The 16,266-nt window shown below is 44.5% G+C and overlaps 1 protein-coding gene across 1 annotated transcript in view; it reads right to left on the bottom strand.

Moving 5' to 3' along the window:
- Positions 1–387: 387 nt before the first annotated feature.
- WNK1 (WNK lysine deficient protein kinase 1) overlaps positions 388–16,266 on the bottom strand; it is a 108,885-nt gene continuing 93,006 nt past the window's right edge. Inside the window, exons 21-27 of the mRNA XM_054387132.1 lie at positions 15,665–15,734; positions 14,129–14,208; positions 12,577–13,235; positions 11,485–11,687; positions 9,144–9,338; positions 2,210–2,397; positions 388–1,773 (exon numbers count right to left, since the gene is read on the bottom strand). Of these exons, the coding sequence (XP_054243107.1) occupies positions 1,459–1,773; positions 2,210–2,397; positions 9,144–9,338; positions 11,485–11,687; positions 12,577–13,235; positions 14,129–14,208; positions 15,665–15,734 (1,710 nt within the window). The 3' untranslated portion in view covers positions 388–1,458. The remainder of the gene's footprint in view (positions 1,774–2,209; positions 2,398–9,143; positions 9,339–11,484; positions 11,688–12,576; positions 13,236–14,128; positions 14,209–15,664; positions 15,735–16,266) is intronic.

Below are 16,266 nucleotides of genomic sequence, written 5' to 3'. Positions count from 1 at the left end.
AGAACATCCATTGCCGGCAATGGACGTTGCACCAGGACAGTCAGTTCCTGGCTTCAATGGGTTTTACCAAAACAAAAAAACAAAAAAGGAAAGAGTAAGGAGGAAAAAAAAAAAAAAAAAGAAAAGCAATCCCAGCAGACAAGCCCATGCCAACAAGCAATGGCACCTCTCCCTCAAGTCACATCCTGACCAAACATCCCTATCACTTCACAGGTGGAGTCAAACTGCATCTTCAGTTGAGCCTTTCCCAAAGACACAAGTGCTCCCCATCCCCTCTCCATCTCTGACCCAGCCCTCCGGCCTCTCTAGACAATATTGGTTAGTCTCATTTCAGCTTCACCCACAACCCTCCGTCCCACCCCCACCTGGCCCCTGTCACACCAGCACCTTCAGATCTGCCGCCTGGACGAGACACACAGCCTGCTGCCCTAATGCCTTCCCACTGCCAACAGGAACCCTACACAAACCCCCTGGCCACTGGGCACCAGCGAGCCCTCCTACCCTCAACTTGCCCTCTGTCCACCTGGGGGTCTGCTGGGAAGATGCTAACTGCAGAAGCGAGAGAAGTCCAAGGCACTAAAATATCCAGCAAGCATACTGGGAGAACAGACAAGTATTCAAGTACATTAATTTATACAATTTTACATTCACATTTATTTATCTAATACAATGAAAATACAAAGGAAAAAGTTAAAGTGTCTCCAATAAGTATAAGGATATAGCTAGCTTTTTTTTTCCCATTTTTTTTTCTTTTTAACTTTTTTTAACCCTCTATATTCCACTCATTTTTAAACTACTGTTGTCCAACAACATTTATATATCACAGTGTTTCCACATCAAAACTGATGGTAAGTACATGTCCGCAGGGAACTTTTAAAAATCTTTAAACAATTTCAATTGCTCTAATGCTGCAGTCAAAGCTGTTAATATCTTACTTAAAGCAGTAATGACCTATCAAGCACGGGCTGCACTGCAAGTCCATCTGCATGCCCCACCACATCGGAGCCAGGTACAGTTAACTGGGGAGCGGGAGAGGAGGGGGATTGGGACAGCTTTTCTCTTGGTCTTGGTTCTTCAGGGAGAGGTGAGAAGCATGCTAAAGCCTCATGCTAGGATTCAGCTCTCCCACCTCAACACATGTGGATTCAGCCTCAAACCAGAGAGAAATTCTACTTGAACCGACCCCTCGACTTCTCTTCACAGCCCTTTTTTCCACACAAGAGCAGAATCCCTCGGTCAAAAGCACCGTCCCATCGGAAGGATGCTGATCATCCTCCTCCCCCTGCAGAGTGTGTGGGGAAACTCCCTTTACAGAGAGCTGACAGCAATGGTTGGAAAAGAGAAGATCATTCCCAGTCTGGCAAGCTACCAGTTGGCTGCAGCACTAGTAGCCGATAGAGCCCCATCTCCCTCCCAGGGTCTGCCCCAGGGTCTAGCCAGCAGGGTCTCCGAGCGCAGCTAAGTGGTCCGCAGGTTGGAGCCTGGAGGGTTGCTGATGGACTTTTGCAAGTTGCTGATGTTGAAGCTCTGCAGAGATGCGGCCCCCACAGGCTGGAACTGGCCGAGCGGGGGCGGTGCTGGGCCCCCCGCCCCGCTCCACGGAGCGCCAAAGGATGCTGCTGGGTAGCTGAACTGCTGTGGGGGGCACATGGCCTTAGTGAAGGGACCTAGAGAGGTAGCTGATGCTGCAGAGATGGGTGTAGCACCCAGGGAAGAAGCCATGGAAATACAGAGCTGACCTGGTGCTGAGAACTTTCTTGCCATTCCAGGGCCCTGAAAGGAAACCCAACCCCCATGAAAAGTTATACAGTTGCACCTGACAACCACAGGCTCAGTCCTCAGTCCACAAGCTGCTCCCAGGGGACATTCACAAGCACATGCCACAGCTCTCCTCAGTTATCCCCCTGCCCTTCCATAGCTGGTCATACAGTCACAGAATAATTGTCAGGGTTGGAAGGGACCTCAAGGATCATCCAGTTCCAACCCTGCTGCCATGGGCAGGGACACCTCACACTAAATCATGCTGCCCAGAGCCACATCCAGCCTGGCCTTAGAAACTTCCAGTCCTGCAGGTGAAAGACACAGCTGGCAGTTTTAGAGCAGTCGTCCCAGCCACACATCAACTACACTGTAGCTGTGTTTGACACCTGTAATGACAACAACCACCCTGACAGTTTCTTACCACAAACGTTCCCAGGTTACATCTTACCTCATAGTTGCTATGCCCTTTGCCAACTTTCTTGCCAGACAGGTTCATGGCATCTCGGGCCCAGTTATCTACCAGCTTGTGCAGGTCATCTGTGAAAGTCCCTTTCCGGCTTGAGGCGATGGCAGTAGGCTGAGGCTGGGGTGCTTGGCTGTTCACTGTAGCCCCGACTGTGTTAGTGCTGCTGGTCCCTACAATTGCAAAGAGCAGGAATCAAGCCCCAGGTTAAAGATCATCCTGCTCTAAGCTGAGTAACTGGTAATGGTACATCGAGAGAGCACCAGTTAAAATGCCATGCAGATTATTCCTGAGGTTCAATTCCAGCACACACCAAAGTGGGAACTAGAAGGACTCCTACAGGCTTTCCTCAGGTTAAGAGTATGTCACAGATATTTTCCCTTGACAAGAAGTGCTGCAAGTAGTCATCTTAAGAGGGGAATGGTACAGGTCTTTGTGGAGGAAAAAGGAGATTAGATTTCAGCACTGAATGACAGCACGGTCAGGTCAGTCTCTCATCCTACACCTTCTAACTAGCAGCAAGCACTACTGCTACAGGTTAATTCTACCTTGGAGGACAATGCTGGATGCTAAGTGAGGAGCAGTACAATCAGCATCACCAGCTGCTCTGTACCAAATTATCTCCACATCATAAATTTAACAGAGAAAACTTCACCCAGATTACACAGAAAAGCCAGAGTGAGAAAGAGTAGCCCTTGTTTCCAACAGCTGCCATACTTAAGTTCTTGAGGATAACCAGAGGGGACTGTCTTCACCCACCAAACAGCCAGCTTCACCAGGGCAAGGCTGCACTGTATTACATTTTGCTGTTTGCTTCTGAAAACATTTTTTGCCATTATGCTCAGATTTCCTATGTCAAAAGAAGGAGCATTCCAGATGCAAACAACTAATACAGATCAGGGAAGGCAGAAATGGGAACAGTTTCCCAGACGCTGCTTTGACAAATCCTTCTGTTCACTTGGTTGATTAGAAGAACACAAAAAAACCCTTCCTATAAACAGCAGGTTTTGGTGCTGCTAGAAAGCTTGCTGAACTAAAAATAAATCCTGTACTAAAAATAAACCTCCAGCAGGTTTGTCTTAGACAGCCTCACTGTCCCCTCACACCTACAAAAACAAGCAGCTGCACTCAAATGTAGGTTTTTCCAAAGGCAGACCTCATGACAGGAATCAGAGAAACTGTTTCTTATGCAATATCCTAAATCCCCCCAGTACTGCAAAGGACATAGGTGGAAACTCTGGGGCAGATTTTTCTGAAGGACATAGTAAAGGTAGAATGAATCTAAGTTTTTCAAATGCTTTTAGTACAAAACCAAGCAACAACACCAGCAGGTTGCCACTGCAGTGCTAACCCCAGCACTCCTTGGGAGCACAAATCCTCACCTACTTCGTTCTCAAAGCTCCTCAAACCTTTCTACTTGTTCACTCTGAAAACTGCAATTGGGAGCTCCAAGAAGACCTGGGTTGATGGTAGGCTGTTCTGAAGAAAGCTGATTGAAAGGCAGAGTATCAAAAATGCAGGCCAGGAAAGTCCCCTCTGTATTCCAAAGGCCAAATGAGAGAGTTGTCATCTCTTGCCTGACAGCTGCTTCCACTTCCCCTGACTATCTGCCACAGTCCTTGCAACCACTGCATCAAAGAACTGGCTCCAAACCACGGCAGGAATGTTTCATATTGAGGAGTGAATTAGGAGGGTGACATACTTACTATGCAGGATAAATAAGCAAAGTGTTACTGCTTCTAGTAGTGCTGAGGAGGGAAGGACACATATCCCTCCCACCACTTCCAGCTCAAGCATGGAAGTGGCTCCCAGTCTGGGTGCCCGCAGGCAGGGCAGAAGGTGTTACAGGCAGAGGCATGCAACAGTACACATGGAAAGGAAAGAAAAGGTTTCCTTGTCCAGGCTGTGCAGCCCCAGCACAGATGAAGAATAATAGGAACACACTGTAAGATGGCAAGGAAAATCCATCATGAATCAACAAGCACTTGGAGCATGCATCACATGGAAAGGGATCGTAACCTGGTTATTAAGAGCAAGAAATGTTAAAAGGGAAATTAAAAACACAAATGAGGCAAAAGAAAGAGGTACCTGGGGGGCTGCCAAAACCAGTAATCATCACATTGGACTGTGAGGGTTCATGCAGGAATTGATACACTCACTCTCATCCTCTTCATGATGGCCAGCAGCTGCTTTTGCCATTTGCCATCTGCACTTAAATCAGTAAGCACACTAGTTCCTGGAGCTACATTGGGAAGCTTCCTCAGGCCACAGAAGGCAAAGATTTAATCAAGGTATGTACTGTAGTGCACTCAGCTAAACATGTGAGAGATCATCTAGGAAATTTGAAGTGTTTTGAAAAGGATTGGACTGATTCAGGGTGGAAAAGGTGAGAAGCTGTAAAAAGCTTTGTCTCCAAAGCTGATTTTGTGAGAGAGCTCCTATCACAGGCCACAGCCAGCCCAGCACTACAGGTGAGCTGAGCAGTGACTGAAGTTCCCATGTCACATTACTTTAAAAATACTGGCTCCTCAGGAATCTCCTATCTCAGCTCTGACACAGTCACTGCCTGCAGAAACTGCCATCCAGAAGAGGCTGAAAAGGAAGTGCTTCAGCATGCAGCATTCAGTGGAAACCACCCCTCACATTCCTGCTCGGTCACAGCAGCCATCCTCACTTCTGCTCTGACACCAAGGATCTGACGTGAATCAGACTCCTCTCTACAGCCTGCCACTTACAATGCATTCATTCTGCTCTTGGGATTGCCCTACCCCCACACACCAGCAGTCAAAATACACCTTTAAAACAGTGTTACATGAGGTGAGCACACGCAGGCTTTTCTGAACATCTCTGGCTTTGGGGTACACGATGGAGATTTCCCATAGCTTATTCTTACTCTTTCAGTGCTGAAGGCGTGTCTGCAATTAGATCCATCACTGAGGTGGGAAGCCCCATCAGATCTGTAATCAAACCAGCTGCTCAAAGGTAGGGCTCTAGCACATTATTAGAGCAAGCAGCTGACCCTGAGGCTCGGTTTGCTCTGGCTAGCCATGAGCAGAGAGTTCCACAGTGAAGGTGAGCTTCTGCTTGCCTCCACTGGTCTGCAAGAGCAAGAGCCAGATTATTCCATAGGCTAAAGACAGAGTACGCATTGGAGGGCAGAACATAGACAGACAGATGCTGTGCTGAGACAGAGTCAGGGACGTAAGGCTTCGGTGACCAGAAAATGCTGATGAGTAGCTTTACACTCAGAAACCAGAGAACAGAAATAGATAATTACTACAGAGCTGGTTGCAAGGACAGACTTTTTTCACCATCTTCCCTGAAGCACAAAGAGAGAGTAATTTGTTAAACAGTGAGAAACGTTTAGTATCAGCAAACAGTACAAAAAGCTTGGTGAGAAACAGAGGACACAGCACAGCAGGGCTCTTGTGGTCACTGCTAGGACATTCCAGGGAAACCCACAGCCTGCTCTGACAGTTGGATTGGTTGTACATTTCTTCTTCAGAACTCCCACACCCTGCTGAAGAGTGTCAGGACACAATACCAGTGGCCACAAGTACAAAAAGAAAAGCAAGTCCAGCTTCCACTTTTGTCAGGATACAGGAAACATTTTAAGGCTACCGAAGTTCAGTTGGTTTACAACACAAGGAAGATTTGGTAGGTCAAGCCACCCTGTTTGCTCAGATGGGTGGAGGAGTTCAGGCACTCCCTGCCAAGCTGTACCACTCTGTTTCTCCAGCTGCACAGTTAAATGCATCAATTACTGCACAGTTTCCTCAATACCAGTTGATTCTAAGCCAGCATCTTCTCCAGCTGCCACTCTCCATGACAGTCTGCAATAGCATTTCAAGGACAAGAGTCCAGGAAGCAAGCAACCTGCAAGAAGCCAAACGCCAGGCCAGGCTGCACCATGCCGAGTATGAATCTGCCTTTACAGGACAGCTACAACACACTTTGCAAAAGGAATCCATTTCCCTTGGCACCAGCCCCATAAGCAAGAGACACACATGCCAAAATACACATAGCTCCATTTGCAGCAAGACAAGGCCTCAGCAGTAGATGGTCCTCCCCCATATGCAGCTCATCGCCAAGTCTAGAAACTGAAAGGCTGTTCCTTATACTCCCTAACATGAAAAAAGGGCAGGCCAGACTCAAGAGGATTTTAGCTTTGGTACAGATTTAACTTGTTCCAAGAAAGGGGTCATGAATCTTGAGATGTGTGTCACTTAGTTCACATCTGCACATTACTACACCTATCAAAGGCATTTAAAGCTGCCCAATTTGAAAGACTAAACCTCGTTAGTACTTACATAACCAAACCCAATGAAGTGGCATAGAGGTATGAGTGTAAAACTGAATAGCCGGGAAAAAGAAGCAATTTCCTCTCCCTTTGACACACTTCTCAGAGAATGGAGTTGGTTGCACTGCAGCTGTCTCTGCAGCAGGTCAGGCCCAGTTGCTGCACACAGCTCTACGGCTCAGCTGTGCTGCTGCCAGCTGTAGCGAGACATGCTACAGACATGTGGTATCATCATGCAGTGCAGCCACTGAAAGTCTCTTTACAGCACTTAAAGCTTTCTCATATCAAGGCATCCCAGAGGTTGAGAAACATTGAGTATTGGACATTTTAAGGGTTCAGCCTGAAGCATGGGAGATGTTGCAGCATTCCCGATAAAAAGCATGACATGAGCAGCCTCCTCAGCTCAAGCGTATCCTTGCTTCAGTCACATCAGAAGTTTGAGGCTCTCCTGGAAGTCTGGCCTCATAAAAGTAAAAATGAAAGAATTTGGAGAAAAACTAAAAGATAACTTGGGAGGGTTGACAGGGTCCCTGAAATGTCTGTTCACCCACCTTGACTGCTCTTTGTAGCATTTAGTATATCTCCAATTCGTAATAGAAACTTCTAACCCCAGGCTCATTAGTAGTTAAGGATCTTTTTTGTTTGCCTAAAAATACTCTCTGAAGATTTTTCGACCCCCTCAGCACTTGAGTCTTTAGCTATTCATCTGCTAATGAACAGAAGTAGTCAACAGTAACTGCCCACAGGTGGCATCAATGATCTGCACTAATCAGCACTGGCACTGAGAACACTCAAACACATCCAACTTGCACAGCAAACATTCTGCTGGAGGAAGTCAAAACATTCCTCCCTCCCCCATCAGTTACAGCAGTGTTCAATAAAGGAATAATTTGGGAAACAAATGATCTTTGCTGTTCTACTCAAATGGCTACCTCCCCTCCAACACTCATGTCAGCTAACACATACTGAAGCATAGTTACTAAAGCAGGCCAAAAGAAAATGTCTATGACCCACAACTTGCTAACTCCCCAGTTTCTGCCCTTTTTCTGAACTGCCCTGAAATTTTCCACCCAAAGCCTAGAGAAATGAGTACTGGTTATGAGTTTGACAGAGAACCCAAACTTCTAAAGGCATGCCAACAGCAGCTCAGCTGAGCCATGGGATGGGAGAGAATACAAGGTGGTGGCAGATGAGAATGGGCTGCATGAAACAGATCCAAGCAGCAGGAAAAAAAAACAACAAAAAGACAAACTAAACCAAAAGACAAGGAAGGAGTAAAGGTGTTACACACAAAGAGCCAAGCAGGGCGTACTCAGAAATCGGGTCCTCCTGCCACCTGGCTTGAAGGTCACTCTCTCAGATGCACAGTTAAACTTCGCACAGCCTGTGAGAAAACAAAAACAGGAAGAACAGAGAGAGGAGAGGAGAAGAGACACAAACACCACTACAAGATGTTAGCAACTTCAGGTTGGAAAGGTGAAATGCATTAACATGACACACAAGAATAAGCCTCAAAGTGTGGACCAAAGAGCATGTGGACAATATACAGAGTGAAGACTCCCTCCAGCACCTCCAGACATTAGGACAAGTTTGCAGTGTTACTCTCCAGTACCCAACAATAGGATTGCAATCTACAAGAGAGCTAGATCCTGACAAAAGTATTCAATTATAAAATGGCACTACACAACTCTAGAGAGATGATTCCAGAAGCTCCAAACTATTTGACACAGCTTCATAAAAAAAAGGCCTCTAAAGAAAATATCCTGAAACGTTTGCTTCCTTTTTCTACCCATACTTCCCAGTTTCAGGGAAAACATGCATGAGAACTGATATACTCAGTTTGTGGCAAAGCTTTTCTGAGAGATGCCTAAGGGGAAAACAAACCTGGAACAGCCGTATTTAGAGAACTAAAGGAGTGAAGCTATCATTCTCTTAACTGGCAAGCAAAAAAAACTCTGACTCCCAAATCAATTGGAACTATGTCTGAGAAATCTACAAGCATTCCACATCCTGAGTAATTTGAGTAAATGAACAATTTACTATTCCTACCATTCCATCTCTCCACACTAACCCTTACAGGATAATACTTTAACTCAGCTGTAGAAGGTGAGCTTTTTTTACCTGCTGTTCAAAAATCCCAGAGACAAGCAGCCAAACCTTTTACATATCTAAAGGGACTCCAAGTCTTCAGACACTTCCTACCATTTCAATTTTCTGCTTCTAACATCAAAGCTGCTCTGCTCCTTCCTTAATCTCACTTCACATTTTCAGCCCCTAGTTCTCATCTGCCTTCTCATTCTTTCCACCAGGTAAGTAGAACGCTGCTTGCCACCAGCATCCTGCATTCTTTGGTATTCTGCTTGGGGCTTGCACTACAGCAGAGAGGGCCATACACTGTGTATTCATTGCTTCCACAATCTCACACTTCACCTCTGGGAGAAGGTAGAAATCTAGTTGCAAAAAAAAAAAAAAAAACCAAAAAAACCACCAAACAAACAACACCTGAAGACTACCAATCTACTTTATGCTATGTATTAAAAATGAAGTGTCATCAAGCTGAGGGTCGTTCACCAGTAACAAGGGTGCAAGACTCAACACCGATTCCATTTCAAGTCTTACCTTGGCCTGGTGCCGAAAGGCTTGGTACCGAAAGGGCACCATCACTGGTAAAGGCAGAGTAGAGATTTTCGCTAGAAGGTGAAGGTTTGAGGGGCTGTAACAAATGGTTCTGCCCAGTCTCTGGCACACTACCAGGAGGATGAAGAGTCTGCTGTGGGGGCAAGACTGATGGTGCACTTTGAGCTGACAGATTGCCTAGAGGAAGAAGGAAGGCAAAAAGTCGTTCAACATTTCCCCACAGGATTTTTGACGCTTCTGTCATTGTTCCCAAGGGACAGGAGGAAAAAACCCCACCACAACAGAAAAGTTTGACTGGAACATTAATGAGGGAATGAAGTCACTATCAAGTGACTCAAATCATTAGATGAGCTACTACACTTAGTGCTAAAGGAAAAAAAAAGTGCTAAGGTGGGGTTAAAAAGGGGTATCATCCTCTGGTCAAGCACGACAACCCAGGCAAGAGACAGGGACAGAACTACTCCAATTGGAGAAAGCAGTTAGGACTAGATAAACGATTCATTTAAAATGAAGTTTTAGGGCATCTCTGTGCTAGGTCACTGTCACACACTCACACATAGCTCCCCTGTCACACAGCAAAACAGAAGTGAGCAGACAGGGTATAGAAATTGTGGCATGACATGAAGTTACCCAAGTGAAGGTGCAGGAAGAAGCAGCACATGTTTCTGCTCAGGGTGCTGGCCCTCTGGTAGGGCTTACTGAATTTGAGAGACATCTACAATTACACAGGAAGCACCTGACACTGGTGTCATTCAAACAGGAGCCAGAACTACTTTTCCAAGAGCTGTTTATGACAAATGGTTTCATCAGTAAGAAAAGAAGCCTTGACAACCAAAATTGTTTCTCGGTTCATATGTACAAAACCCTCAGAACTCCATTTAAAAATAAAAATCCCTACTTCAACATCTATCCATTGTGACTAAGTATCTGAATTGTAAGGACACATGTAATAGGATGTTTGAGTGCTACTCAAGTAGAACTTTAGGAAAAGACCCCAACAAAGCAACCCAGAGATGCCTGAAGAGACCAGCTCCATTCTGCAAGACCAGCTGCAGGAAGTAACAACATCCATTTATTAAAAACAAACCAAAAAACCCCACCACATTAATATGCCTATAGAAATTTTTGCTGTTCCCCTTGATCTCCCTAGCTAGATTTAATTCTGAGCTTTAGCTTTTCTAACCAGGTCTCTTGCTGCTCAGGCAGCTTACTTATATGCCCCCCATTCTAGCTGTCCTTTCTTCTACTCCTTATAGTTTCTTTTTCTGTGATGATCCTTGAGGTCCCTTCCAACCCTGACAATTCTATGATTCTATGAACAAAACAACAAACAAAATAAATAATAAAAAAACCACAACAACACAAACCCAAACAAAACCCTCCAGAAAAAAAAATATCAAAAAGCCCACCACCACCAAAACACTCACAAGTAAAATCTCACAAAACCAACACAAACCCACAAATTTCCCTCTCCCCCATACTGTACATGTACATTTTTCTTCCTAGTCAATGTCTGATCTCTGAAAAAATATAAATCACAGCTTAAAAATTACTCCTACAGAACAATTTAATGATATCTGTCAGTAAATTGTGCAAGCCACAAGGAAGACTACCAAATAGGAAAAGCAATTACATAAATGACCTAGCAATCCAGGCAGGGGAGGCACTGGAACACACATCCCCCCTACCTCTGAAACACAAGACAAAGACAGACACCAAGAGAGATCTAAGAACAGGAGATGGCACCTTGCATGTTTTATCTATTGAAGATCTCTGCTTTGAGCGCAGGGGAGAATTGTGCATTACAACAGAAGTACCCACTGGAAACACTGCTCAAACTGCAATTAAAGCAAAGCCTCCTGTTGTTTCTTGTCTCCATCTCTACAGGACAGCACCAACCACCCTTGCTTTAAGAGATTTTGTGCTCAACTCGACAGATTTGTGTTGGATTGAGCGTTGAGTTGACAGTGTCAGGTGGGAAAGAACAAGTGGAATATTAGGGAAGAACCACAGGAATCACAGGAACCACTTCTCATTTCTTTCAGTTGAAGTTTATTATTAGAAAAGATGCAACCATGTTTCCTTTTACACGTGGGGTTTAGAATAACCTTACTGTAGTTTGCAGCAGTCTCTTGCAGAGTTATTCTCTTAAGGGTGTCTCCACAAACCATGGGAAGGAAGTTAAGAAGCAGAGCTAAGTGGAAAGCAAGTTTGTTTTTTTTCCTTCTGTCACCACTGCCTTTTTCCTTTAGGCCATACTATATTGAAGAATAAAAAGGGAATTTTCACTTCAAAAATTTCCTTAATATAGAGCCTATCTTACCCGATAGCTGAGGGCTTTTATTTCCCTGGGAGCTGCTGCGACTGGACTTGCTGCTTTTTCCTTTAGTAGGTCTTCTCCTTCTTCCCGAAAGGGGTGCAGCTGGGGGAATAATCACTGCAGGTGGAGCCTTTCCCAACTTCATGTACAGTGACTCAATCTCCTGCTTCTGGCGACTCTGCAACTCCTGGATCTCTTTAAGGTGCCTAACAAGTTACAAAAGAGTAGGACTTAACAACAATTCTATGTAGATGGAGGCATGCACACAACCCCTCCCCTCCAGCTGAGCTTAACCAGCTTCTTTGGTCAACAATACTAACATTTAAGAAAGGAGAACACAAATCTTTTCCACAAATAACCACTGGACGCACTCCACAGAAGACTTGCCATTTTCCACTGTGCTCTAACTCTGGCTAGAGTTCCAATAAAAAGTTCCTAACATTGTAATCAAAACCTGGGCTAAATGACAGCACAAACAAGAGCATGCACCTACTGTGGGAGAACAAATCAATCAGCATTAAAATGCTACAGAAATAATGAAGTTACCCCTTTTCCAAGGCATGGCCTTGGAGACTTCTACATTTTTCCCTAAGGATTTTGCAGAGCAGTTGCACACACAAGGTTTAAAATTGCCAACTGCCCTAAAAAACCATTCAACTTTCAGCACAAGTAAGCAGGTTACATTGTTGGACTCCACATTTTTTTTCTAAGCCAACGAGGATTCTTCCAGAAAAGAGCAGCCACAAATGCATTTTAGAAATGCAGAGGGTTGTGTGTTACTTTCCCATGAGACACAACTTTTCCCACTACTAAACTTCAGGGAGATGCAAAAGCTCTGCAGTCTTACCCACAATGCAGCAACCTACACACAAACACACACAAAGTTACAGGTTAGAAAACAAAGCACAGCAAGCACAGATACAGTCTTTGTCATAACTACGCTCCAATTCCCCATTAAAAATCTTACCTCCCACAAACAATGAATCTTTTAACAAAGCCTACATTTGTTCTTGGCACACAGCAAAGCATGGATGAGGACAGTAACCATCCTGTGTACACAGGTTTCACATGAGCACACAAGGAAAACTGCCTTACTTTTCCCGTAACCGACGAAGTTCTAGCTTCAAGTCTTCATCTTCAATGTCAGACTCGTTGTCGCTGCTCATGTAGGAAGAGTTGAATGAGTTGCTAAGGCTCTGGACAGGAAGGCTGATCTTTGATCCCAGCGGCTGGAGGGAGTCTGGGCTCCCTGAGCCATCATCCAAATCCTTAGCCATTCCACTTAAGAAGGCAGCCTCCGGTTCAGAGGATGGACCATTCATGTGAGGGGACTGTCTTGACTCCAACTCTTTCTTCGGAGCTGCAGCTGAAGAAGCAACTTGCTCCAAGCCCACAGAGAGAGGAAGAGTCATCGGCTCTTTCTCTGCACAGCTGACCTCATCCTGAGTCTTTGACACGGAGAAGCGCCCCACTTGATCCATCGTCGTGGTTACCTGAAAGCGCCCAACCTTAGCAGGCTGAACAACGTCTGCTGGTACCTGCAGCACAGGAGCTGCCTGAGGGATGCCATCCACCACATCCAGAGAAGAGCCAGCCACAGCCTCGCTCCTCCGACAGCCAGCCTGCTTCACCAGAGTGCTCTCTGGGCTACTGCCAGAAAGAGATGAAGAATCAGTAGAGGTGGTTTCAAACTGCACAGGCTTAGCTTCAGGTTTGTCACCCTCTTTCAGCACATCATCCACTGCCACAGATACCTAGAAGAGAAATGCAATCATGCAGACTTTTACAGTTCTTCCTTAACAACAACATCATGCCTGAAAGAGGAAAATAAATTGTTTCCTTTGTGTGCCACAAAGCAAGCTGATGCTTCCCTCCGCATAACACCCTGCCACACAGCATAGTACTCCCAAGCAATCTGGAGGATTAGCTAGAAGAAACACATCATATTCAGAGAGAACTCCATTCACACACATGACATAATACAGTAAACATCCCAGCATGGTTAGCCTAACAGCAGCTAACATTAAAGAACAGGGCAAGCAGTGACACAGCTAAGGCCTGACATGATGAAATGCTGTATTCACAGTGTTGGACCTGCATCATCCAGTGATTCTCTGCCCTGACTGGAAACAACATCTGTACAAAGCATTGGCGTTCACAAGCTCACAATGGGCGTTTTCTCCAGACAGAAAAGACCACCATAAGACACACTAAAGCAGGCACTACACAGAAAATGTTCAGAGATGCTGAATCAACAACCAAATCAGTTCACAGGCTCACAGGATGTTAGGGGTTGGACGGGACCTCTGAAGATCTTCAAGTCCAACTCCCCTGCCAGAGCAGATTGCACAGGAACACATCCAGACAGGGCTGGAAAGGCTCCAGAGAAGGAGACTCCACAACCTCTCTGGGCAGCCTCTTCCAGTGCTCTAGGACCTTTACAGCAAAAAAGTTCTTCCTCATGTTGAGGTGGAACCTCCTGTGCTGTAGTTTCCATCCACTGCCCCTTGTCCTGTCACAGGGCACAAGTGAGCAGAGGCCATCCCTGTCCCTTCCTTCCTGACCCCCAAGCCCCCAAATATTTAGAGACACATCCTTCTCCCCTTCTCCTCTCCAGGCTAAACATCCCCAGTTTAATATCTTCTACCTGGAACCGTCCCATCTTCAGTACGCTGGCTCCTGCTGTGGCAGCCACAGCACTGCTCTCTCCACCACATGATGCTGGAGCTAAGAAAAATTAAAATGGGATTAAGATGAAAATGAGAAACAAATAATTTGAACTCAAATTACTTTTTAACTCAGCAATTAAAGCAGTCAGTGCAGCTTCCGTATTTCCATCATGGTCCCTTCCTACACATAGACATTTAACACTTATAGCACAGCAAGGCTGGAAGCAATTTCCACAGCTATCAGGTAAGTCTTAACATGCCTTCAGATTCACAGAACCTGACCTCTTTTCTCAGCTTTAGCACTTTGAACACCAAACCACAATGACAAAATGAAGTATTTTAATCAAGTTTTCCTGTACAATATACTTCTAAAAGTGCATTTTTAGATAGCAGTAAAGGCAGCACACCAATTTCAAGCAAAGACATAAAATAGCCAAAAATTAAAAAGAACTGGAATCGATGTGAGGAAGTTCATTTTAATACAATACCCATGGACCACCTACATTTCACAACACTGGGGACAATTTATTAATAGGAAAGCAGTTAAGTTGAAGAAATGCTATAAACCACATTTCCTTCAAGCAGCCTAAGAGAAGCTTTTGGAGCTGGATTCTTAGGTGTCAGATGCAATTTTTGCTGTTGCACACACTGGCAGCATAAGGTTACAAAGCTGAGAAAGACAAATCTATTTTTAAATCAGTTCTGCTGGCTGGCTTGCTGTCTTTATTAAGCAGCTTCTCAGTTTGTTTACTTTCACCTTCTAAACTTCAGCAGGCAAAGCCCAACTCAGTTTCTACCAGACTAAGAAGTTCTGCAGTGTAGTACGTGACCAACATAGCAAAATGGGAATATTCTTATTTTCCTACTGGTTTTATTCACTTCTGAAAGTTGGATAACCCTCAGAGCACATGAGAACCTTCAGAGAGAACTTCAGAGGTATATGCAAGTAACTTTTACTACACAACTAGAAACAATTTTAGTACTATATTAACCGTTTCTTTGGAAAAAGGAAGATTTTTAAGACATAAAAAATTAGAGGAATACTAATAGAGAAGTCTCAGACCATTTTACACATTTTTGTATTCCTCCCTCTAATAATGACTGAGCTCATTTAGATTTGAAAGACTGATCAATGGCCACAAAACGAGAAGTCTTATTCTTACTCTTACTCACACAAGGCAGAAAACTTCCTTCAAACCTGAAGCTGTACCTCAGCAGCATACTGGAGATGCTTTGCCAGTCTTAACTTAGCATTTTGGACAGCTTTACATCCTAAATAAGTTACTATAATACACATGGATCATTCCCCTCTCCTGGCCTACAGCGGAAGATTTCATTCTTCTTATCAAAAACTAATATGATCCATAAGGAATTGCCATTGCATGATTTACTAGAAGAAGCTATGCATTATACACATACACACATATATATCTCCTTCCAAGTTGCTGGTCTGTTCAATTTTGGATTCTATCTTCCTGCTGAGAAACCATCTAAAATAACAAAGGCTGTCTTACCATCCTTCAGAGACTGTGTTGCTGTGGACACCAGCGTGGTAACCGTTGTAGATGCTACTGAGGGCACAGACTACAGGTTCAAGGGAGGGGAAACAAAAAATTAAGAAAATGAGCAGTTTCATTGAATGTCAACAAATTCACTCTGCTGCATATTACACAATCCTTAATTTTTCTCAAAGTCATGGCCCACAACAAGACAAATGGAAGCACTTTTAACTTCCAGGCGAGCAACATGGGCACAAGATTTTGCATGCCTTGCAGCCTTGAGACTGTCACTGTAATGTCCCCTTTGCTTTGCACAAGTAATACGTAAGTAGTCACTGGGAGATCACAATGCCACTCATCTTCATTTCATGTCAAGGTTAATTATTATGGTCTTTTGAACTTTCAGGTCTGCACTTTAAATCATCCCTCCCAAATTAAAACTGACATCACATACTGCTTGCTTAGTGCTCTTTCCCCTTTTTCCACAGCCACTTCCCCTTCTAATTTGGTGACATTCATGACATCACCAGAAAAGCTAGATTAAGAATGAATACCAAAATCAGCCTCAGGAAATATGTAATCATTACAAATACAGACTTTTGCCTCCCTATTTTTGT

The sequence above is a fragment of the Indicator indicator genome, chromosome 14, assembly GCF_027791375.1.
Source record: "Indicator indicator isolate 239-I01 chromosome 14, UM_Iind_1.1, whole genome shotgun sequence".
NCBI lineage: Eukaryota > Metazoa > Chordata > Aves > Piciformes > Indicatoridae > Indicator > Indicator indicator.
Note: the sequence above shows the minus strand (reverse complement) of the source record. Positions and strands in the feature narration are given on the sequence as shown.